General features: G+C 39.2%; 2 protein-coding genes across 2 annotated transcripts; both read right to left on the bottom strand.

The window, feature by feature from the left end:
• Nucleotides 1-5,196: 5,196 nt before the first annotated feature.
• LOC149812616 (U3 snoRNP-associated protein-like EMB2271) lies at nt 5,197-12,403 on the bottom strand. The gene is made up of 8 exons (XM_089990989.1): nt 12,287-12,403; nt 9,689-10,183; nt 9,139-9,481; nt 8,636-8,860; nt 7,467-7,698; nt 6,720-6,895; nt 6,409-6,474; nt 5,197-5,454 (listed from the first exon to the last, which is right to left on the bottom strand). Exons 2-8 carry the CDS (start codon nt 10,156-10,158, stop codon nt 5,374-5,376), a joined length of 1,593 nt encoding a protein of 530 aa, XP_089847115.1. The 5' UTR covers nt 10,159-10,183; nt 12,287-12,403; the 3' UTR covers nt 5,197-5,373.
• Nucleotides 12,404-22,446: 10,043 nt separating this feature from the next.
• Nucleotides 22,447-23,678, bottom strand: LOC149812615 (uncharacterized). Its single transcript, XM_089992256.1, has one exon. The coding sequence runs from the start codon at nt 23,545-23,547 to the stop codon at nt 22,447-22,449; it is 1,101 nt and encodes a 366-aa protein (XP_089848382.1). The 5' UTR covers nt 23,548-23,678.
• Nucleotides 23,679-24,420: the final 742 nt, after the last annotated feature.

Below are 24,420 nucleotides of genomic sequence, written 5' to 3'. Positions count from 1 at the left end.
AATGGGTGCAACGCCTACCTTCTTACGTATCTCCTCGTTTCGAATCTTATCTTTTATTGTATTTCCACACATCCATCTAAGCATACACATCTCAACTACACTCATTTTTTGAATATGATGTCTCTTGGCAGCCCAACATTCCGTACCATATAGTAAAGCGGGCCTAATAGTCGTCTTATAAAACTTTTTCTTCAACCACAATAGCATTCTACGATCGCACAATACTCCAGTTGCACTTTTCCATTTCATCCACCCAACCTTTATCCTATGATTTACATCTCCATCAATTTCTCCATACTTTTGAATGATAGATCCCAAATATTTGAAACAATCATCCACCGGTATTTCTTGCTCACCAAGCTTCACTACACTCTCATCACTACTTCGTTGCTTACTAAACCGACATTCCATATATTTTGTCTTACTCTTACTCAACTTAAAACCTCTTGCTTCCAATGTTTGTCTCCATAATTCTAACTTAGCATTAACCTCAGCTCTAGACTCATCAATCAAAACAATATCATCAGCAAACAACATACACCACTACACATTTTCTTAAATTGATCTCGTAAGCTCATCCATCACTATAGCAAATAGGAAAGGGCTTAAAGCAGATCCTTCACTACAAGAAAATTGTTAATTAGCGACGGAAATTTGCGACGGATTTTTTCCATCGTAAATTAGCGACAGATTAGCTAAAGAAAACTTTCTTCATGAATCTGTCGCTAATTAGCGACGCTAATCCGTCGCTAATTAGCGACATATTAACGACAATAATTTTTCGTCGCTAATTCTCAATACAAGAAAACCATTTTAGCGAGGGATTTAGCGGGGGAATTTTTTCGTCGCTAATCCGTTGCTAATTAGCGACGGAAAAAATCTCTCGCTAATTTTCGATTTAAACCGAGCGCGAAATTTTCCCTCTCTCCCCGTTCGAAATTTAAATCAACCGCGCATGATTTAAACCACTCTCTCCCCGTCGAAGAGCGCGCTAGAGAGCATGATGGCGACGAGGCAGTTTCACGGAGGACGGCGACGCCGGCGGACGCCGCCGCCGCCGTCGAAGGATGGCGACGACTTCGGAGGACGCAGTTTCATGGAGGACGGCGACGACGCCGGAGGACGACGACGACGCCGGAGGACGACGACGATGGAGGGCGACGACGACAGAGGACGACGACGATGACGGAGGACGACGACGACGGAGGACGACGACGACGGAGGACGGCGACGATGGAGGACAACGACGACTTCGGAGGACGCAGTTTCACGAAGGACGGCGACGCCAGAGGACGGCGATGACTTCGGAGGACGCAGTTTCACGGAGGACAGCGACGCCAGAGGATGGTGACGACGACGCCGGAGGACGGCGACGACGGAGGACGGCGACGACTTCAGAGGACGTCGTTTCACGGAGGATGGCGACGAGGTTGAGCGATTGCTGGAGGACAGCGACGCCGATTCATGGAGGACGGCGATGCCAGAGAGCACCGGTTCACGGAGGACGATACAAGTCCGACGACGAGGCAAAGCGATCGTTCTGTGCAATGCTTGTCGGGTGCGGTATAAGTCCGACTTATTGCTGCCGGAATACCGCCCGACAGAGATCAATTTTTTTATTTTTTTTTTTAAATTTAGTGACAAATTAGCGACAGATAATGTCTATCGTTAATCTGTCGCAAATTTGCGACGGAATTAACGACAGATAAGTTTTTCGCCAATTAGCGAGCAAAAATTCGCGATGGCCTCTATCTATCGCTAATCCGTCGCTAAACAGTTTAGCGACGGCTTAGCGACGGATTAGCGATGGATAGAGGCTGTCGCTAATCCACAATTTTCTTGTAGTGCTTGATGTAACCCAATCGTTATAGGAAAATTGGTTGTCACCCCTCCACAAGTGCGGACATTGGTTACTACTCCTTCATACATATCCTTAATTATACTAATGTACTTGAGAGAAACACCTTTCTTCATCATTGTCCATCAGAGAATGTCCCTAGGTACTCTATCGTATGCCTTCTCCAAATCAATAAAAACCATATGCAATTCTTTGTTCCTCTCTCTATTTCTCTCAATAAGTTGTCTAAGAAGATATATAGCTTCCATAGTTGATCTTTCATGCATAAAACCAAATTGATTCTTCGATATCATGACAACCTTCCTCAATTTAGACTCAATTACCCTCTCCCAAAGTTTCATAGTATGACTTATGATTTTATACCACGATAGTTTGTGCAATCTTGTATATCACCCTTATTCTTATATAGAGGCACCAAAGTACTCTTCCTCCACTCATTAGGCATCTTATTTGTCAGTCAAATCTTGTTAAAAAGATTTGTCAACCATTCTAAACCTTTCTCTCTCAAGTATTTCCAAGCCTTGATAGGTATACCATCTGGGCCAACTGCTCTTCTTGATTTCATTTTCTTCAAAGCCTCTGCAATTTCTTTTTTTTGAATCTTGCGCATGAAATCACGATTCATCTCATGAAAAGGAATGGACAAGTCTCCAAGATCCTGAGCATGACTTCCATTAAATAGCTTATCAAAATAATTTTTCCATCTCTCCTTAATCTCCTCATCTTTGACTAAAACCCTTGTGTTTTATCTTTGATACATCTAATCAAACCCAAATCCCTCGATTTTTTATCTCTTATCTTTGCAAGCCTACAAAAATCCTTCTCGCCCTCTTTGGTATCCAACTTGTCATAAACCTCCTTATATACCTTATCCCTCGCGTTTCGAACTACCTTTTTAGCTTCCTTCTTTGATATCATATATTTCTTCAAATTCTCATTATCACGACTCTTACTTAGATTTCTATAACACTCTCTTTTAACCTTAATAGCTAATTTTACATCATCATTCCACCATGATGTATTCTTACCTAGTAGTGTACCGCCTTTAGACTAACCCAATACCTCCTTAGCCACCTTTCTCATGCCACCCGCTATCTTATTCCATATTGAGTCTGAATTCTCTTCGAGACACCAATCAACTTCCTTAACTACCCGCTCTACAAACATTTCTTGTTTAGCTCCTTTCAGTGCCCACCACTTAATTCTATGATCTATCCTATGTCTATCCATTTTGCGGCATTGTCTAATTCTAAGATCTAAAATTAGGACTCTATGTTGTGTAGCTACACTTTCTCTCGATATAACCTTACAATCGATGCAACAAGTCCTATCTCTCTTTCTAAGTAGGAAAAAATCTATCTGACTCGTACTAACCCCACTTTTAAATGTTACTAGGTGAGACTCCCTCTTCCTAAACCAAGTGTTTGCTAAGATCATATCATAGGACAAACCAAAATCTAAAAACCTTTCTTCACTTTCGTTTCTTTCTCCTATACCATAGCCTCCATGAATACTCTCAAATCCATCCCTACTAATGCCTACATGTCCATTGAGGTCACCACCGATGAAAAGCTTTTCACCATAAGATATCCCTTGTACTACTCCATCTAAATCTTTCTAAAATTGATGCTTAATGGAATCATCTAAACCTACTTGAGGTGCATAAACACAAATAATATTAATAATATCCGTACCTAATACTAATTTAATAAGTAAAATCCTATCACCCTTCCTACGGACCTCAACTACATTATCTATAAACTCACGACTCATAACAATCCCTACTTCATTCCTATTTCTATTTATTCCTGTATACCAAATCTTATATCTCCGAGGTTCTATCATTTTTGCCTTCTCACCTACCCATTTGGTCTCTTGTAGACATAAAATATTAATCTTTCTCCTACACATAACATCTACTAACTCTACCAACTTACTAGTTAAAGACCCTATGTTCCAAGTGGCTAACCTAATTTTATGGTCTTGGACTAACTTCTTTACCCCAACCCGTCCAACAAAGTGAGGGAACCCTTGCCTATTTGACACCACACCCGGGCGCCGGTGTGACGCGTCGCTTCCGGGCAACGACCTAGCAACCCTTGCCCATTTATCACTGCCTCCGGGACTATAGAGTACAATGCATCGCTCGGTAGAGAACGCCCCAACAAAATTCTCATATTGGTTCATATTCATAGGGTATGACTAAGTTTTTATGTTGACTGTCACTGGTCTACCGCAACCCTCCTCCTTTATCCGGGCTTGGGACGGGCAGTGTATAACTAAACAATTATACACAGGTGGAGTTTCACTAAAATAATGTGTATTACATTAAAAATTCCATTCATGCCCATATACATCCATCGGCTGACATGGATCCACGTATGCTCACATGTAAGAACACAAGTTTGAGAATTCCTGAAAGCAAACAATCCGATCTTGTACCTACCGAGGTGGTATCCCATGTGGTATGCGGGGTCGTGTGTCAAGCTGAAGGCCCACGATGGAATCCCTCTGTCAGATGGGGCGGCAGTTGTTCTGGTAGAGATCTGCCTAACCACAGCTTGCTTTTAAAAAAAAACAAAAAATCCCATCTTGTAGATAAAAATGCGAAGAAAAGCCCGCACGGGCTTCACTTATCTGGTAGGGGCGACAAAATAAAAAAATACACATGGCACACGATATTTTCAAACAAGGCGATATTTTAAAGATATCACACTTTTGGGATTGTACCTGTTTCTGAAAATCTCGTAATAAAATCAGAAGATTTTCAAAAAATATCTACATTTGTGAGATATTCAGGATTGTATCGGTTTTTGAAAATCTAGCAATAAAATCACAAGAATTGAAAAAAAAACGCTATATTTGTACCATAGTTTCTAGAGAGGTTTAAATGGACTAGATCGACTTTGTCTACTAAGAGCTTAAAAACAAACTCACACACTTTCCAAACATTGTTAGAAAAAAAACTTCAAGCCATAATTTAAAAGATGAATATGTCCCGATCTTGAAAAACATAGTTTTTCAGACTTTACAAGTTGCATTCCAGACAATGGGCTTTGAATTTGATTGGCGAATTTTTTTCCAAATCAAAAGCCATGGATATGTTCCGCACGGTCGAAGACTCGAAACAGTAAAAATCGACTCTTGAATCGTCTTTTGTCAATGTAAAAGTTATGATTTGCTGCATATTTAAAATTCGATACATTGTAAGCCATTGATTTTTCAAACATTTGGAAAATCCTACAGATCGGAAAAACATAATCCAAGGGCTGGTTTCTACAAAATCAAACATGTATCACATCTGAAGGGTCAGGTCTGGCAGCGAAGTGTAGCCAACATTTTATCAATGAGAACCTGCATTGTCAAAATTGAATTATGATACAGTTTGGAGACTGAAGATTAGTTCAAACACGATATACAAGCCATGCTGTTGCATCCGCCAAAACTTAGAAAGAGACTCTCCAATGCTAGAATATAAGAAGCTTAACTAAAACACTTTATAATTGGAGTGTTGCCTATTCCGCAAGCTTGATTCGCTGTACTGCAACTCCATTGTATGCATCAGAAACGTGGTCCCATCTTCCCAGACGAGGTTCCTGAAATCGTCACATTGATGGAACTGTAAAAACTGCCTAATTAACTAAACATGAATCAATAACTAAGTACTATTTTAAACATAGTTATGAGAATTGATAATTGCTGTCAGTGTCTCTCTTTCTAACCAATATCCACTTGATTGGAAAACATAGTTAGCCAAGGAAATTCTCAAACTTATTACTGCTAGAAGAATGTTGCTTAAGAACAGGAAATGGTAGGAGCATGTAAACAAGTAAAAATTAAAACCAACCTGGTGTAGCGCAAGGCATGGAAAGGAACAGTAAAATTCTTGGGGAGAATGAGACATTATCAAGGTTGTGGGAGTTCTGTAAAACAGGATGCTGGATTTGTAGTGTATAAGAGTAACCCAATGGTTCAGGTTCTACCAGATTATCCATCCTGTGAATGGCACAGAAAGGAACAATATACCTCTTGAGGAGAATGAGATTATCAAAATTGTGGGGCAGTATCAATCAGTTCCAGCTTGCCCCACAGTAGGATAGACTATAAATGTGTAGGCACGCATTTGTAGACATTGTGGCAGAAGCTGTAGGCGATGTAAAAGTTGTAGGCTTGCTTGCTGCTCTGCAAGGGCGTTTGGGGAGAATAAGAGATTATCAAAGTTGTGCCAGAAGTTCTCTAAAACATGATGCAGGGTTGCAGTGTAACCCAATGGCTAAGGTTCAAATAGATTAAATGGACAGCCCACAAGATCATAGGGTTAATTGATAGAGAACATAACGGTTGCAAGCGTAATGATGCAGATGACCGCTTCTGCATTATATCTTTTATTATTTAAGAAGTCTGCAAAAGTTTGATGATTCATCGGACTAAAGTCATAATTCTTTACATGATTCATATAGTAAAAGTACAAATTTATGAATTTATCTATGCTAAGCACATTGAATCCAAATAGACAAATAACATGTGGTTATTCTATGGAGAAAACTGACCTGTCCCACTCCAGCAACAAGGAAGCGCCCAGATTTGCCAAATGCAAGGGCATTCACAAAACCATTCTGTCAATTCATACAAGCAAACAGTTAGCCAACATAAATGTAGAGGGTCAAACATTCTTTTACCAGCACCATATAATTAAGAATGTGACATAAAGATCAAACATAATATGTGAAATTCTAAACAATAAACAAATATGCCAGTACAGAACTAGTGGAAGGTCAGTATAGAAGTTCGACTGGTGCATGGCAAAACCAAAGGGAAAAGTAATGTCCAATAGTAATCATCATTCATCTGCTGCACATACTAGTGGAAGGTCATATAAAGGGTGGATGACTCTCTGTTCATCTCCTATACCCCACAGGCGCACAAGCCCATTGCCAGATCCAGATGCAACAAGATCACTTCCTCTGCAAACTGTGACAGCCCCAACCCATGATCGCGCTGAAGACCTTGGAATTCCAGTCTTCAAATGTCCATTATCTGTATAAAGAACAGAAGGCAAAAGGAATACCTTAGCAATTCCAAAGACAATTAGAGAACAGTACAAGATATTTGGACTAAAATATCAGGTATGCACCAAAACAATCATGTTAACATAAGAATCTGATATAAGCAGGACACATGCTTCATAACCAAGATCAGTGTGCTTCTGTGTAGACACAGGGTGGAGATAGTGAAAAATTTTGCTGTCCGGTTTGCAGATTCCATAAATTTGAAATATGTCTTGGCCCAACACATCCTTATCTCATAGAAAATGACATAATGGACACGAAACTACAAATTCACTTCCTGACTTTTTGAAGAATATGGATTCTGCATTTGACACAAGTCACAATACAAAAGTGTTGATTCCATAGTCGAAGCCTCAATTCCACAACTCAGACATACTACAAGTTTGATCAGTATTGATGAATGGTTAGCACAATCACAGGCACCTATACATCTATATATAAAAGGGAAACTTGACTTCACAAGCAAAATTTACAGTCAACTTCATTAACAAAAGTTGCATAATAAAAAAAGTTTCATGAAGCCAGTTGCATTTTCTCACCTGCATGATCATAGGTCATCTTCCTCACATCACCCTTTCCATCCAAGCTACTCTCGGGGGGAAAAGTGGAATGGGCATGTTTTACAACAAAGGTAGGCTTCTTCCTTAATGAGCTCCAGAGTTCTATGCTTCCATCGTCTGAGCCAGACAAGAACTCGTCGTTGCTGATGAAACAGCAACTCTCCAAAGATGCCGTGGAAGACCGAAATATTAAATGTGTTTCCTCAGGGATCTGAAAAAGGATGACATCATCAATGGAGGAATCATTCAGGTTTGAAAACTAGAAACATAATTTGCTCCATGAATTGGAAGAAGACTTAACTTAGGCATCATGAAGGAAAAGAAAAAATTAAACATAATGGCAAAAACTGCAAGGAAATTCAATGGGAGACATTGCCTTTAGATCAAGTGGACAGCATGACTGATGCTAATCTCTTCCCCTTTGCAGAATCAACAGCCTTATGTCATCAAGGCTTCAAACAGACTTTACTAAAAACCACTATAACATTCATAATCAATTAATTTTGGATAAATGATTTTAATAACTTATTCATCCTACTGTAGTTATGCATGTTGCCAACTTCTGTCTAGTTGCCTAAAACAGGAAATGCTAGCAACATATACGAGTTTTTTGTTTAATCATCAACAAGTGTGATTAATTTTATTGCCAAAACGCCTTCTGCATTTTACTGATCAAGGCTCACGCTGTACTGGGACTAAACGACAAAGACTGCTTGGGCGTGCATTTGTCCCTTCAAATACAAACGTCAGTATATGCAAAAATGTATGTATGCAGGCATGTGCTACACCAGATTGCAGTAAATATGTCCACGTGTAAAACTTGCAGACACCCTTTATTTTTCAAGTGTTTTGGGTTTTGACATTTATGAGCGTCCAACCAATTGACCGAACACCCCCTTAACATTGGAAGAAGTACTGACAACAAAGTTACAAAACACATGCCTTAATAAAAAGGAGGCTTCACTTAAAAGAGTCCCTGTTGGCATACCACAGGCTGCAACTTAGGTTAGAAAAATGACAGCAAAAAACAAAAAAGTAGAACATCAAGAATAGCACTGGAATTGTTTTTATAACCTTTCAGCACAAACTGAAAAGACCATTTATGGAAATGCAGCTAAGGGCTTCTTATAAAGAACAATAACAATTACCTTCGACAATCGCATTGTTCGGTCACGACCAACAGTCAAAGTGCGCTCCTTTCGTAGACAATCAATTGCCAATATTTCGTCCTCATGACCATGAGATGTCCCAAGGTAACTTCTATCTTCAGCACTCCATATCTTGATAGAGCGATCAAATGATCCAGAAAAAAGTTGTGATGTCCCCTGCCTGAAAACTAAACAAGATACAGGTCTTCTATGACCAGGAAATGCCTGCTCAATAATCAGAATTGTAGTAAGAGACAACAGAAACCCAGCTTTCTTGAACAACAACTACATGCTAAATTAATTAACTACAGAAACCCAGCTTTCTTGAACATAGACTGTCACCAAAACAAGAACCAAATGAAGACAGAAAAAACACAACAAAACATGCTAAATTAATTACAATAACTACAGCAGCATAAATACCGGCCATGATGATGATATAGCAACAGTAACTGAAAACAATAGAAAATGTCAGTATTGCAAGGTGCTTAGCAAAGGATTACCTGAACATGCTCTCTAGTGCGAGTGTCCCATAGATGAACATGCCGATCTAAGCCTCCGGTAGCCAAATAGCGACCATCAGAGCTCACAGCCAATGTCAAGATATGCTTGCTCCACTTTATTGAAGGGTTTCCTGGATTTCTTGCACCATGTGAACTCAATATTTCCCAACTAGGCCATGTGTACTTCTCAGTTTTCCCATTTTCGACATCCCATTGAAAGATCAATCCATCTTTGGATGCAGAAAATCCTTTGAGATCATCCTCAGTTAAAGAAATGGCAGTCACAGGTTTTCGATGCTTTATCAAGACATGGAACCCGTCAAAATTCTCAGGCTTTTGAACCCTATTGAGCAATGAATAAAGTCATTTTATTTCTAGATTTAATACATCAAAACTCTAAGTTTCCATTGATCAGACACAATGAACTGCACATTTCATCATCGGGCAACCACTTGAGGTGACAAAGACAATCAAACCCTAAAACCGATTGAACCTTTAGCAGAGAAGGAACTCCTCCCATCTCAATAGCAAACTTAGAAAAGAATGATACCTCGAAGCAAGCTGCCTCCGCACCCGCCCGCTCTCTTCGAGCTGCTCCTGCTGAAGAAAGTCTGCAACAAGTGAGTCTCTCATCCCCTTCAGCTCCTCCTCTGCCTTCCCCTCATCCCCCTCTTCTTCTTCCTCCTCCTCCTCCTCCTCGCGCCTAGTGATTGCCTTGATCTTCTCAAGGTATGCCTTCGCCACCCGAACGCGCTTCTCATCAGCCGTCTCTGCATCTTCCGACCCTAATTTCTGCCTGTCCTCTTCCTCCTTCTCCTCCTTTTCCTGCCCCTTCTCTCCATCATCAAAATCGCCATCGTCATCACTTTCCATGATCTCTTCCTCAACCAACCGCTTGCTTCGCTTCCGTCCCATATTAAAGAAGGGATCGTCATGGAGTGAAATGCCTGAAACCCCATGATTGGGCTTTCTTCGTGTGCCATTCGGGATGGAAGAGCGGTTCCGTTTCCTTGGTTTCATTGGTTCCTCCTTCCTTGCTGTCAACCTGCTACATCAACATGATTGTGAGGCAGGCTGGAGGGTGTATTCCCAAACAAAATTGAAAAGAACAAACTCACTAGCAAGCATGCAGAAGATTTAGTAATCTCTGACTACTTTACAAGAAAAAAAAAGACAAACTAAGCCATAAATCTGAAGTGTCATATTTGTTCTTCAATTTCTTCACTTTTTAAAGCGAATTATCCAACATATACTTTTTTTAGTTACAAATTTTGAAGCTTGATTTTTATTGTTTTTGCATTAGACAATCTGGGCCATCTATGTTATTGTTGATAATGGGAGTTGAAGAGATAAATGAGTGGTTGCCAAACATTGGATTTGCAATGATGGAGCTTGCCGAAGGAACACATATTCTCGAGTTGGTGAGAATATGTGGCTGCCATAGCAGGATGGATATGAATTACGGAAAAGGAACACAACCTGATTCTTACCCCCAAGATTTGCAATAATAACTTCACCATTCTATTCCTCGAAATGGACATGGACGTGTACAAAAACACAGGCACCATGATTTAGAAGTTCCGAACACACGATCACGAAAACCTCAAAATTCTAGACGGAAAACTATAATTACCAAGCAACCACTCTTGAACCACTCATCACACCAAATCCCACTTATACAGAGAGGCAGGGAGCGCACTTGGGGATCAAACAATGATTCTTCCAATATCTTACATTATAAACCATGTTCGATACAAAATTGACTACCGTCACTGGGTAGATACAATCCGAGCAATAAGAGCAATCCAGTAATAGTGAACAAAACACACACTCATAACAACAACAAAATGACACGCATCCAAAAGACAGAAAAGGAAGATAAATCCCATCAAACTAATGAACAACAAAGCAACTCAAACTGAAAGATAACCTGAAGAAACAGAAAGCAAAGAAAAACCCTGAAATCACAAATAACAAAACCTAAACAAATACAATATGCGAGAACGAGAACATGGAAGAATGTAAAACGGATAACAAAAAAATGCACGACCAGAAAACAAATCAAAAGAATGGGAATCGAACATGAAACTTCCAATCTACGCCAAAAGGGAGGGGACGTACCTGAAGAGTCTCTCTCTCTTTCTCTCTGATTACAAGGGGTGAGTGTAGTGGTGTAGTGGCTGCTCGCTAGGGCAAAATAATGAGAGAAGCTGGTTTGGTTTTACCGCCCGACCCAATTTATATACCCGAACCACCCTGAACCGAATTCCGACCTATCAAGGGATGGGATGTAAACGGTTCGGATTCAGATCCAGATTGGATGTGATCAACGCCATATTCGATTAATCCTAAGTTGGCTAAACGAATTTGAAGTCGAATTCAGATTAGGATGGTGAAAATCTCATGGTTTTTTACATGTAAATGGATTCGGATGTCCATCAAATTCGAATATTTGTTGAATTTGGTAGCAAAAATTCAAAACCATATCTGCGTCTGATTATATGGTTTGATCAAATTTGGTCAGATATGGGATAAATTTTGATTCATTGGCATCCCTAGATCTGCTCTTGTTTGCATGTACGGATGCCAATGGATAATATATTTTCAAACAACCAACCTGAATTCAAATCTGTTTAATCGAATTTTGTAGCTAAATTTGAATCCAATTAATAATCATATTGAGTTTTTTATGCATTTTTTAAAAATATTTAGTTTAGGGTCTTTTTTAGATTTTATTTCATATTGGATCTATCTCATATCTACATTGGTTCTTGAGTTCTCCCAGCCGGAAAATGGTGGAGGCAGGGGCGAACCCCTGCCTTCCAGATGAAAGGGTACAGGCAGGGGCTTCGTCCCTGCCGACTGAATGCCCAAGAGGCAGGGGCACAACCCCTGCCTAACGGCTATAAACAGGCGTCAGGGAGAAATGAACCTGCCGGACAACACGAGGCAGGGGCAAAGGCCCCTGCCGATAGGTCACATGCAGGCAGCAGGGAGCGTCGCCCCGGCCGGCCTGCCGAAAAAACAAGGGGCAGGGGCAAAGACCCCTGCCGATAGGTCAAATACAGGCGGCAGCGGGCGTTGCCCCCGCCGGCCTGTCGGAGATAGAAAATCAGAAGAAGAAGACGCGGGATGAGAGAGAGGTTACCTGAGAGGGGCGGCAGTGGATGGCCGGCAGCGATGGGGTCGATGGCGTCAGGGCTCCGGCGAGATGAAAGAGAGAGAAAGAGATCGGGGAAATGGGATGGCCGTCGGCGCGCGGGCCACCGGAGAACGACAAGAGAGGGAGAGGGTGCCGCGGGGCTTTCCGGAAGGAAGGCTGCCGGAAGAGAAGGGCAGTGGGAGGGAGTGAGGAGAGGAGAGGGCGTGCGGCTGCAGGAGGGGCTCTTCGGATGGAGGAGCCTTCCCACCTCTGCGTGCTTTTTAAAAAGCACGGGGAGGGTTTTAACGGACCGGGTACGGAATTTTTTTTTTAAAATCTCGTGAGCTTTACAGCACGGGGGGACCGAGCTGCGTGAAAAGCCCTCCTCCCAATTGCGTGCTTCTATAAGCATGGGGCTCTCTTCCTTTAAACCCTGATGGGTTTCGGATTTGGGTTAGATCCGGACCTAGGCCTAAATTTTTTTTTTGACAAAAGACTTGAGTTTTACATCATATCCTCCTTAAAAAAAATCATCCTCAAAATTTTCTTTAAAGATTATCATGTAAAGATCGCAACCTAAGTTAATTGGTATTAACAAGTATGCACATGTGTGGATGAAACCAAACATATAAGCAAGAGCCAAGGACAACTCACAATGAGTTCATAGAAAAGGTTCAGGCTTAAGCATTCTATTGAACCAAATTCAGCCGTGGTTTCATTTATGAACTCTTGCTTGACAAAATTCATATTGAATTACACAAAAAATCTTATCCTAAGACTATCAGAGTGTCTATTCACCAAACTCTACTTGTTTGGTCACAGAGGAATAGACACAGACTGCCACTATTCTTTGTGGTTATTCCTGAGGTTGCTCTTGTTGATGTTGTTGATCTTCACCTGCAGTTCGTTTCTTTAAATCTGCGGCCTTTGTGTAACAAACTCGGGCAAAATGCCCCATTTTTCTGCAATATATACAGCCTCTAGTGTCTCTGTGGCATGGTTGTCTATGATGAACATAGTTGCATCTCGAGCATATACGGTTTGACGGTTGTTGTGGCTTGTTTCCTCCACCATGTTTTTGTTTTTTGAATGGGGTCTCATACATTATATCATTAGCAGGTTGACGCTTGTTGCCCTCATGATTTCTAACCGACTTTTTTTCTTGAATAACTTTAACTTGTTCTCGTCTCTCGTTGCTTTGCACAGTCAGTTGTCTCTTATTGTGACTTTACTTGTGGTGGCATTTTTCTACGGAATTACCCATCTTTCTACAGAAGATACAAACATAAAGATCTTGGGGGCACATCTGACTCGGGAGAGCTTGATAGCATTCTATCTGGTTATCTTGTTGACCTCAGTATGTGCTTTCATAAGCCACGTTATGATTCAGGTTGTGGACCATAGATTGGAGTTGTTTAACTGCTTTGATCAAGGCATATATTGTCTTGTGCATCTCATTGTATGACATATGAACTAAAACATGATTCTTTAATCAAAATAAGCACAAACCAATTAAATCAATAATACTTACAATGTAATGCAGATGACGGATGATCAAGAATCACTATTTTTCCTATCGCTCTGATACCATGTTGTAACGCCCAAAAATCCACGATTTATAATTTTTATGAAATATTCAAAAGGCTTTGAAATCGATCATTTATCAGAGTTTGAAATATAGTTCAGCGAAAAATGATATGTTTTGAAATAAAAAGTCAAGGGACCTTGGGCGTGTTATAACGCAAACTTTCTCTTACACAACGGATTTGAAACTGAATATATTTATTGAAACCAAAAAGGGTTTGATAACATAATTTTGATTATTTAAAGTTTACCCAAAAGAGAAAATCTTCAAGGAAACTCTTATACCAAATTTACCAAAATGTCTTTAGGAGCGAAACGTCAAGGAAATAGTCTCATCTTGATTTTCTCACGTCATTGTGCCATCGCAAGCCATACTAACCTAAAAATCACTTGTACCCATAAGATTGGTCAGTTTCATGAAAAGTTGTTGCACAATTAAGACACTATAAAACAAAATTAAGTAAAAACATTTAATCTTATCATGCTTAGCAATTAACAAGTTCTACGCTAAGTCTAGCATAAGCATTTAAATAATTCATGAGCTAAAACTAGCAGTTAATTAACATAAGTAAAAATACTACAGCTAACATCAGCAAACACAAGTAAAATGTTATAACTAGCATAAGCAAACATAAGTAAAACACTACAACTAACATAAGTAGTTTAATATCACAAGTGTAATGTTGCAACTAGTACGAGCACAATGCTATAACTATGATAAGCAATTAACTAGCACAGGTAGCTAATTACTGCAGTAAAGAACTACGTAAGCATTTTAACTAACAAGTGTGATGCTACAACATGCATAAACAATTCAATAAGTAGTAACTTAAAACTACTGAGCAAACAAGCAAGTCATATACTAAAATTATCATAATACGCATAACTAAACAAGTAATGTGAACAAGATAATTTATGTTTCAATATTAGTTTGCTTGCGGGTACACACAAGGCATGAATCGTAGAAAAAAATGAGACTAGTTCGAGAGTCTATTATGCCATGCATTTTCAATACCCCAAATAGCTAGTTGAGTATGCTCTTATGGGGACGGTCGGTGATCGAAAGAGAATTCTCCAAAGGCATATGTAGACAATAGATGCATCCTACTTCTGCAAAAGTCTATGGAGTCTACCACATAGGATAAATTTATGTAGCCCATGTCCCCTAACTCTGATGATTGGGGACACTGAGTCATTTGCTCGAGAGGTGGTTGTTAACAACCTATCCATCAGAGTTTTTGTACCTTCTCATCCTCTCTCTTGATGAAAATCAACGGATCAAATGGGTGCATCAAGTTTTAGTTAATTGAAGACTCATTCTGCATGTTCTGGTCTTTCAACTCAGCTTGAGTATCTTGTCTATGAAGGAGAATCATCACTATATATGTGATCTCAGCATTGCGTCATTTGCACGTTTTGAGGTTGTCACAACTTCATCCAATCATCGTAACACAATCATGATGTACATGTCTAAAAGTATAACGACGATGAAAGAGTATTGGTTTCTCATAAAAAAACCCCAATATTTAATGTGTTTGCAAAAATAAACAATGTAATCATTTTAGTTTAAATTTGACATGATCTAGTCCTTTAAACCAATATAAGCATCTTGCCGGTAGAGGCATGACATCATTATGTAAGTGATCTACAACAATTTGTCATTCGTGTGATTCGAGATTACCACAAACCTCTCATCCAATCATCATAGTACTAATATGCCATACTTGTCTAAAAGTATGACTATAATAAGAAGGGTATTAGTTTATCAAAATAGACCCCAACATTCATGGTTTCATAAAAGAAGTGATGCAACAAATACTTATATAACATTGTGCAAAATACATGATATGAGATCTCTACAAATTTCTCACCCAATTATTGCAGTATTCGCATGCAGTGCATGTTGGGTGGTACTGTCTATGATAACGGGGTACGGGTTCCTCAATAGGGCCCCGCCCAAGCATACACCCATGCCCCAATCGGGGGTATCCGAATCATATCGAAAACACAACCCATAGTTGTAAAACACATTTCTTAAACGCATCATCTTGGAAACACTTAACTATGATTTGACAACCCTTAAGTATACAGAATTTGCTTCGCAAAACTATGCATTTGAAAAGCTAGACTCTCGCAAGGAATCTCTTTTCTTTAAAGAATTATATCACACAAGTGCAAACTCACATTTCTTTGAAAACCAACAAAAAATAGGATATGCTCAAGATTGTGTTTATGTAAGTACATGTTTATAAAAAAATGTGAGCTTATGTGCAAAACAGCAAAACGACAATGTATAAAGCAACAATCAACGTGTGAAACCACATGTCGAGCGTAAAGTGCATAAACAGTGTACGAGGTACAAAACCATACCCAGCCAAATAAATACACATGCAATGCACAAGGTACAAAACTATACCTTAATGAAATAAATGCGTAAAGCAAATAAGTACGCAAAAATAAAAGCATGTGCACTAAAGCGCGGAGACAACAGAAAACAAACAAGTGCAGACAGGAAAGTAACACATGACAAGAATCGTGAAATCGCGTTCGTGAATTAAAAATGTACTTATATATATATATATATATCATTTTAATTGTTTTTAACTAAGTTCAGTTCATCTAATGTCCATTTTTGCGCAACTTTCCCCTACCTTGGGGAGTTACGGGGTTGCAGTCACCTCCGACTGTGAGTAATGGATGGCTTGGGTTGCGGGGTGCAAGCAGGATCTGTTGTGCAAACTGTAAAACAATTAAAAGTGATTATTCAAATATAAAAAGTGTCGACCTGTGCTAGGGGTCGAACCAGCAAAGTGAAAGTAGGGGGCAACTGGGTGACCGAGCTGGGCTCAGTTCCTCCAACACGCAAGGGTTGAGCTGGGCTCGGTGTTTGACCGAGCCCAACTGGGCCTTGTCGAGCTCACAGCAACATCAACTGTGTTGCGCAGAGGACCTGACTAGCACCACTGTGAGGTGGTATTCCGGCCTCGCTGCACCCTATGGTGGCACAATGGGTGGCTAGGCCATGTCGTCCGTGGGCAACCCAATCGAGATAGAGAGTGAGGGCGACAAGGGGTCTGGTACCCTCATGTCGGTGCCAATACGAGAGGAAGAGAGTCTGAGCAGGGGGAGTCTGGCGACCGTGGGTGACAGAAGAGGGGGCAGGAGGGCACTACCCTCCTACGTCGGTCCAAAAGAGGGAGAGGGCAGAAGGGCACTGCCCTCATGTGCCTGTCAACTGAAAGCGAGGGCAGGAGGGTCGCCCCCCCTCCTGCTTGCGTTAACAAAGAGGGGATAGGAGGATTGCCCCTCCTGCTTGCGTGAACAAAAGAAAAAAAAACAAAAGGGGCAGAAGGGCTAGCACCCTCCTGCTGGCGCTATTCCTGGAGAAGGGAAATGGGTGAAGTTTTCGCAAAGGGGAGAGCGACGGGAGGTCACAGAAAGGGTGCCTGGAGGGTTGATGCAACAAAGGGGCCAGAGGACTGGCACTCTCCGGCAGATGCCAAGAAAGAGAAATACAGGGAGGGGGATGTGCCCCTCCCTTGCCAGGCGAGTAGGGAAAAGAGAGGGAGCATGACCAGGGGTGTGGCAGGGGGCCTACGCTCCCTATTGGCGTCTCTCAGGAAGACAACACACACACACACACAGAGAGAGAGAGAGAGAGAGAGAGAGAGAGAGAGAGAGAGAGAGAGAGAGAGAGAGAGAGATCGTTACTTGTGGGAGGGAAAATGATGAACAAAGGGAGAGAGGAGAAGGAAGGGTGGCGGTGGTCGTCGGTGGCCTACCAGAAATGTCGCAAAGAGGGAGAACATGGGGGTGGGGGGACCGAGTTGTGTACGCAGAGGGGGGCTTTTCGAATGAAAAGTCCTGCCCCCCATTGCATGCTTTTATAAGCACGAGGCTCTCTTCCTTTAAACCCTAATGGGTTTCAGATCCAGGTCGAATCTGGATCTGACCCGGGTCCGAAACTCTTTTTGTGTGTGAAAAACTTGAGTTTTACAAACATACTCATAATTAGTTTATCATAAAATGACATAATTAAATTGCCATAATTGAATAGATTCACAAATCTCAATTATAATACGTATAAGAGTTCTTCAAAATCACAACATTTTTATACCATAATCATAGCAATCAAACTCACCTTTATCTGTATTATAAACATTTATATAAGATGTAATATTATTCAAAACTGAATTTATGAAAAGTTTAGAGAAAATATCAAAACATAATTAAAGCCATAAACCTGACTTTTTTGATAAGAGCTCTCATAAACCCTCACTGACCAAATTGACCTGACCCCAATTTATATCTTGAATTTTCAATTCTAAAATCATATCAGACCTAAATAGAACATTCATGGTAATATACAAATTAAAGAACTCACTACAACTAGTCTATAACAAAAAAACACATAAGTCATTTTCTCCAATCCAAACCGAAAAGACTTACATATTTTGTAATTATATTAAGTTGTAATCATGCTTAACAATATGAACACACATAACTTAATTTAGTTCATGTTGCACAAAGCTTGTAAACATCACATCTCAACAACATACGTATTTGGAAGAATCAAAATCTAAGAAAGAGCTCAAAACCCTAAATCAATTTATGAGAAATTAGGGTTTTGATTCTCTCAACCATAACTCATTAATCATCATTAAGTCAATCACAAATTTAGATATTAAACAATCTAAATATGTTGAACATAATCATATAAGCAAAGGTACTCTATGTTGGAAATGAATAAAATAATTGATTAACAAGATAATCAAGATTTTGTCATCTCCATCAATTTCAACTTGCATAGATTACTATTTAGATTCTTTCTAGATATTTAGCCATTTATTTATGATTCAATAAGGTTTATAAACAGTAATAATATGCAGTATGTGTTAGAAATATAATAAAACTATAAGATCCAAACATGTTACCAACTAAACACTAGTATAAGTCATCAAGGAAATTCAGATTCTTGCTAACCCATTTTTATAAAATCTGTCAAAAATAATAGAGCACATATAAAATCATGATATTTTTACCATGGTTACATGTACCTACCAAGAACACAACCCAATAAATCATATAAAAAATAATACAAAAATAAATAAAAATCTTTTACGAAACCCTATTTTGACAAAGTTTCAATCCAAAATCTGTAAACTGGAAGATTTTTATCATATTAATATATTTGTTGGAATTTATATAAAGCATTTTTTACCAAACCCTTTTTACACAGTCTGTTATTATGTGTTAATATTCACTCAAAATGTTTATAAAATATTTAGAGTCATTTTTATTAGGCATTTATGTTGTTTATCATAGATGGGTTGAAACAATCTAGTAACGAGAGAAAAAAACTGGAGCTCTATTAAAATAAATATTTCTTCCTCAATATGAATCCAAAACAGGTAAAACAAGATTCTAAATTCAAGATCAAGATGCGTAGATCATTATAGTGATTTTATTTATATTTTTCAGATTGATATTAAAAAAGATATCGATTTATTTTTTAAAACTAGTTGGGAATAATATATCAGTCATCACAAATTTAGATTTCTCAAAAAATATTTTTGTAAAAACTCTTTTTAATATCATCAAACCTTTGAAATCTCGTTATTTTAGATTTGATCAGAATCAATATAGAATAACTTATGAATAACACCATCAATAATCAAGATATAACTGAATCTAATATGAAACAATCAAGAAACCCTATTGAGGCATGTTTATCAAAATCATTTTTATGAAGAACTCATGATTCATCCTCTTCAAATCCAATAATGATTTCTTCAATAAAGAAAATATGTATAAAAGATTAAGACATGTAAATATACTGTTGAAAATAAAAATATTTTAGATTTGTATGATTAATGCACGTAAAAAACATATATTACGTAAATTTTACCTGAAAATCGATAGATCTCGAAAATAATAAGGGAATCAAGTAGTCCAATCTCTACACCATTACAATAACCAAAGTAGGTGCAAGTTTAATAAATGCACAACTCTATTCCAGACCTCCTAGACATTTTAGGAGAAGAGAGAAAGCAAAAAGCAAAATGGGAAAAAGAAAAGAGAGAGAGAGAAAGATAGATTTTTCTAAGAAAGTGAGAAGGGTGTGTGAGAGGAGGTATTTATATCCATTCCCCACAACCCTAACCTTATGAGAAATGACTCTCCCTCTCCAAAATTATGTGGAGGGGGAGATGAGTCATTTTTAGATTTTTTTTAACTTCTAGACTCTAATTTTCTACTTATTTGATTTGTTTCTAATTTTATTTAAATAAAATAATTAAGTTTGACTATTTAACAACTAACTTTAGCATGTTATACCTTATGTGAACTCTTCTAGCGGTGTGGGACATTCCATCCTCTTAATTTCTTTATTTATTGATTTAAAGATAAGTTTAAAATTAAAAGTCTTAATTATCACCTTTTTATTTTTATTTAATTTATTTGTCTGAATTTAAAATTAGATGATATTTTAATTCATATGGACTCCTAGATCTAAATGGGGGTCCACATAGGACGTTCCCTATAAGGGTCCAATCCATAACCATTGGATCCAATTAATATTTAGATTGGATCCAAACCAAACAGCACCCCAGATCTATCTTAGATCCAAATGATGATTTTGGATTCAAAACCAAATTTAAGATCCAAACTCATATAATCTTCATACTTGATCTTTTTCCCTTATCCTTAAGATATTATTCATAACTTGAGACAAAGGTTCATAATTAATCGAAATCAAGAAAAATAAGAAGTCACAATGATAGTCATAATTGCATTATTAATTCATCATTTATTCATTTTAATTATCAAGAAAACTTCTGGTTTTACAGGCTCACTGGAACCCCTATGAATCCCAAATATTTTCTCTTTTTTAGGGGAGTTCAAATGTGTATTTTGGAGGAGCTGGAGTTGGTTGATTCCTAACCAAAAATCTTGCTTCCTTCCAATTTCTTCTCTCAAACGTCAACCAAATCCTTATCGTCAGTGCCACATGAGATAATTGTATCTAGTTATATCCAACTCTTTTGGTGCCCTGCTCTCAAATAGAGCCTTAGTAATTTTAATTATTCTTCATCTATTTTTATATTATTTTTTATTTGATTAGTTTGTAATTGCGCTCGGCTATCGATTCTTTGTCGGGTTTAAAAGCGATCTTCATGTTCACTATATCAAATTGGTATAAGAGTTATAGATTTGCTCACCTCATTCATCATTTTATTGTGATGTTTGAAGGAGGATCCTTTTAAATTTAGAGGACAATTCATATCAATTCGTTTGATTGAATGATTCCATAGAACAATTCCATTAGATTCAATATTCAAAAGACTGAACTTAGAAAGCATGCCTTGATCGAGATATAAACTATTGCTACTCGAAGATCTTAAATTGGCGACAAGCTTGGCCACTAAAAAATGATGCTACATGGTCATACAAGCTTTCCAAGCATATGTGGTGACCATCAACCATCCTCATAGTACGCACTAGGTTTGTTTCTTCAAATCATACTCCAAAAGCCTTAAAGTAGTACATCCAAGAAAGCATACCTACTTTCAGTCCTATACTTGAAAATTTTTAAACTCACTCGCGTAAGAAAACTCAACTAGAATTCAATCAAGATATACATATAATAGAACTTACCCAAGATCTTCCTAAAAGACCCATATCCAATTAAAGAAGATTTAGATTCAAAGTTTTATAATAAATTCAAATCCATTTTATTGGATCTCTCAAAACCTATTATAGGATCTACTTACTCATCAGTAGGTGAAGTCAATTTGAACATGAACTTAAACCACTTAGATCCAAATCACAAAGAGCCTCCCTATATCATAATTGATACCCAAAACCTATTGAATCTAGGCTACAATAAATCATCTCAAACCAAACCTAATATCTAGATCCAACAATACCTTATATCCAATTTTCCTAAACTTTATCGAGACATTTCTCAAATCCCAAGGTACATCATGAAGCATGGAGTGATGAGTACCTTAGATCAGAGTATTCATGTGTTGGATATGTGTGATTCATTTGATTCTTTTTTAGGTAGAGGCATGATTGGATAGTTATGATTGTTTTGAGAAGGGCATACCTGGTTTTTTCACACTTGAGTAGGTTGTACTTGATATATCTGGCCTAATAAGCATAGCATTGTTCACATTGCATATTATACATGCATGATTCAAGTAGTAGAGCATAACTAGAATAAACGAAAGTGAGATCTAGCCTTTAGTGTAAGTCTTCTCTAGGTCCATCGGGTACTTCAGATCTATTTTCATTGTTTGTTTTTTTGTAATTATTTAAGTTGGATCTTAGTTTAGAGTCTTTTTTGGATCTTATTTCATATCAGCTCTATCTCAAATCCCTTCTATTTGGATCATAATTTAGGATTGGATCTAACTTAGATCTATATTAAGATTAGGGTTTCAAGGATTGCTTTATTGTTCACTATAAATATCCATTCTAGAGAAACAAACATGGAGCTTGATCAATGAATTATTAGTCATTTTAGTTATTTTTCATCCATTTTTGTGTTATTTTTATTAATTTTTTGCTTCATTAGTTTATAGTTGTGCTAGGGTACCAATTCTTGCAGGGTTCAGGAGTGATCCTCCACATTGCTTCTTCTTCTTCTTCTCACCCAACTTTCCAACATTACTATCTCCATGATCATCATCACCACCACCACCACCACCATCATGATCACCAATACCAACATCAGAATCTGATGAACCATCATCAGACTCATCTTGGATTAAATCCATATATTGAACTTCGTGAATCCTTCCCCTCTTGGACTGTTTCTTCTCCGGTTTCTTCCCAATGTCTGCGGCCTCTTTAACCGATTCCTTCACACCGGATTGAGTTTCTGCCTTTGCCACACCAGTATCGATCTTAAAACCGTTCTCGGGCAGCACTTGATAAATCGGCAACGCCAACGACTCCAACGACTTCAAGTGGAAAGAGCGAACGTTCTCCCATTTCTTCCGGACGACCTCGACAATCCCTTCAACTGCTGCCAACACATTGCTGATGATCTCCTCTCTCTTCTGCGACACCTTCCCAACCTTAACAAGGCTACAAGTACCCGTTCTCAGGAACAGAAACGTCGAGTTGCAGGCGTTCTGCATCTGCTCCTTCCAGTTCTTGTGGGTGAGGTCGAAGGGTACCGGGATCTTCTTCTTCTTGAAGGACTTGCCGAGGAGGAGCGGCAAGAGCGGGATCACCCGTTTGTCGGCGAAGAAGAGGTCGTAGGATCCGCAGAGCTTCCGGCGAGCCTCGAAGGGGCGGTAATCGGTCTTGAGCTTGGAGAGTTTGAGTACTTTGGAGATGGGTATCCGCTCTTCTTCGATCTTCTGCTTCGCGGCCTTAGAATTGAGGGATTTGGGGCGGTCATCGATGATGAGGCAGGTTTCCAGGGATCCGTCAAAGGGGAACAAGGGGTGGGGGAGGGTGATCTTGAAGGCGTTGGTCCTGGGGGTGGGTGATATCTTCTTGAGAGTGAGGATGATGTACAGGAACTCGTCGTGGTCGAAGAGTTGGGCTTTCTGGTACTTTGGCCTCGATGTGACCCATTTGATGAGAGCGTCCACCGCCTTCCCCACCGTCTCCTCGCTCACCCTCGACGACGATGGTGGTGCTTTTGCGACAACAGTCATGACCATGGAGGCGTTGATGAATCACCGAGAGAGAGAGACCTGGTTATATGGAGGGGGAGAGAGAGAGGGACTTTGGTCCTCTGCTCACTCGTAGCACCAACCCACCGGTGAGACAGAGCTCTCCGGACGGAGAGAGAGACCTCCGGCAATAAAGACGGCGACGGCAATGCCCGATTGCAAGGGGTGGAGGGGCAGAGCGGCAAAAGGGGGAAAGGGGCAAGGAACTCTCTGGCTCTCACGGATTAGGGTTGGCCGTTAGTGACGGAAAAAAAAACGGCAATCCAAAATGCTTACAATTTCTCAAATACAACCCATGTTCAAATCGGAAGCAGATCAGGTCATGCTGAACATGAGCGTTTTGCTCATGCCGATATCGTGGCCGTCTGATTGCATTTTGGATGAATGCCACGTGGTTTTGTTGTCTTTTGAGCTCTTTAAAATGCAAATCGGATGGCCACGATGTCAGCATGAGCAAAAACGCTCATGTTCAGCATGACCTGATCTGCTTCCGTTCAAAACGGCGAACCCGACTTTTTAAGACCATTTTACCCATAATACTAGTATATTCGAATCCGGCCACCTCTCACTCAAAAGTGTTCACATAAACCAATTTGCAAATTAGGCTAGTTTTCATCCCAGCAAAGAATATTTGCACATCAAACGTGCACATCTTCTCCGTTTTGCAATCTCCATGCCAACTTGCTCTGTTTGAAATGTTCTACATCAGATTATTTGTTCAATGCATTTGTGGAATACAAAAAAAATATGCATACATCATGTGAACATCCTGTAACTTAAAATCTTCTTACTTTCATAAATATCTTACTACTTTCATATACATAGTAAGACATTCGTGAGCGACCATACGAACATACCTTT

The sequence above is a fragment of the Nuphar pumila genome, chromosome 16 (assembly GCF_984573655.1).
Source record: "Nuphar pumila chromosome 16, dmNupPumi1.hap1.1, whole genome shotgun sequence".
NCBI lineage: Eukaryota > Viridiplantae > Streptophyta > Magnoliopsida > Nymphaeales > Nymphaeaceae > Nuphar > Nuphar pumila.
This window is presented reverse-complemented; position numbering and strand designations above follow the sequence as displayed.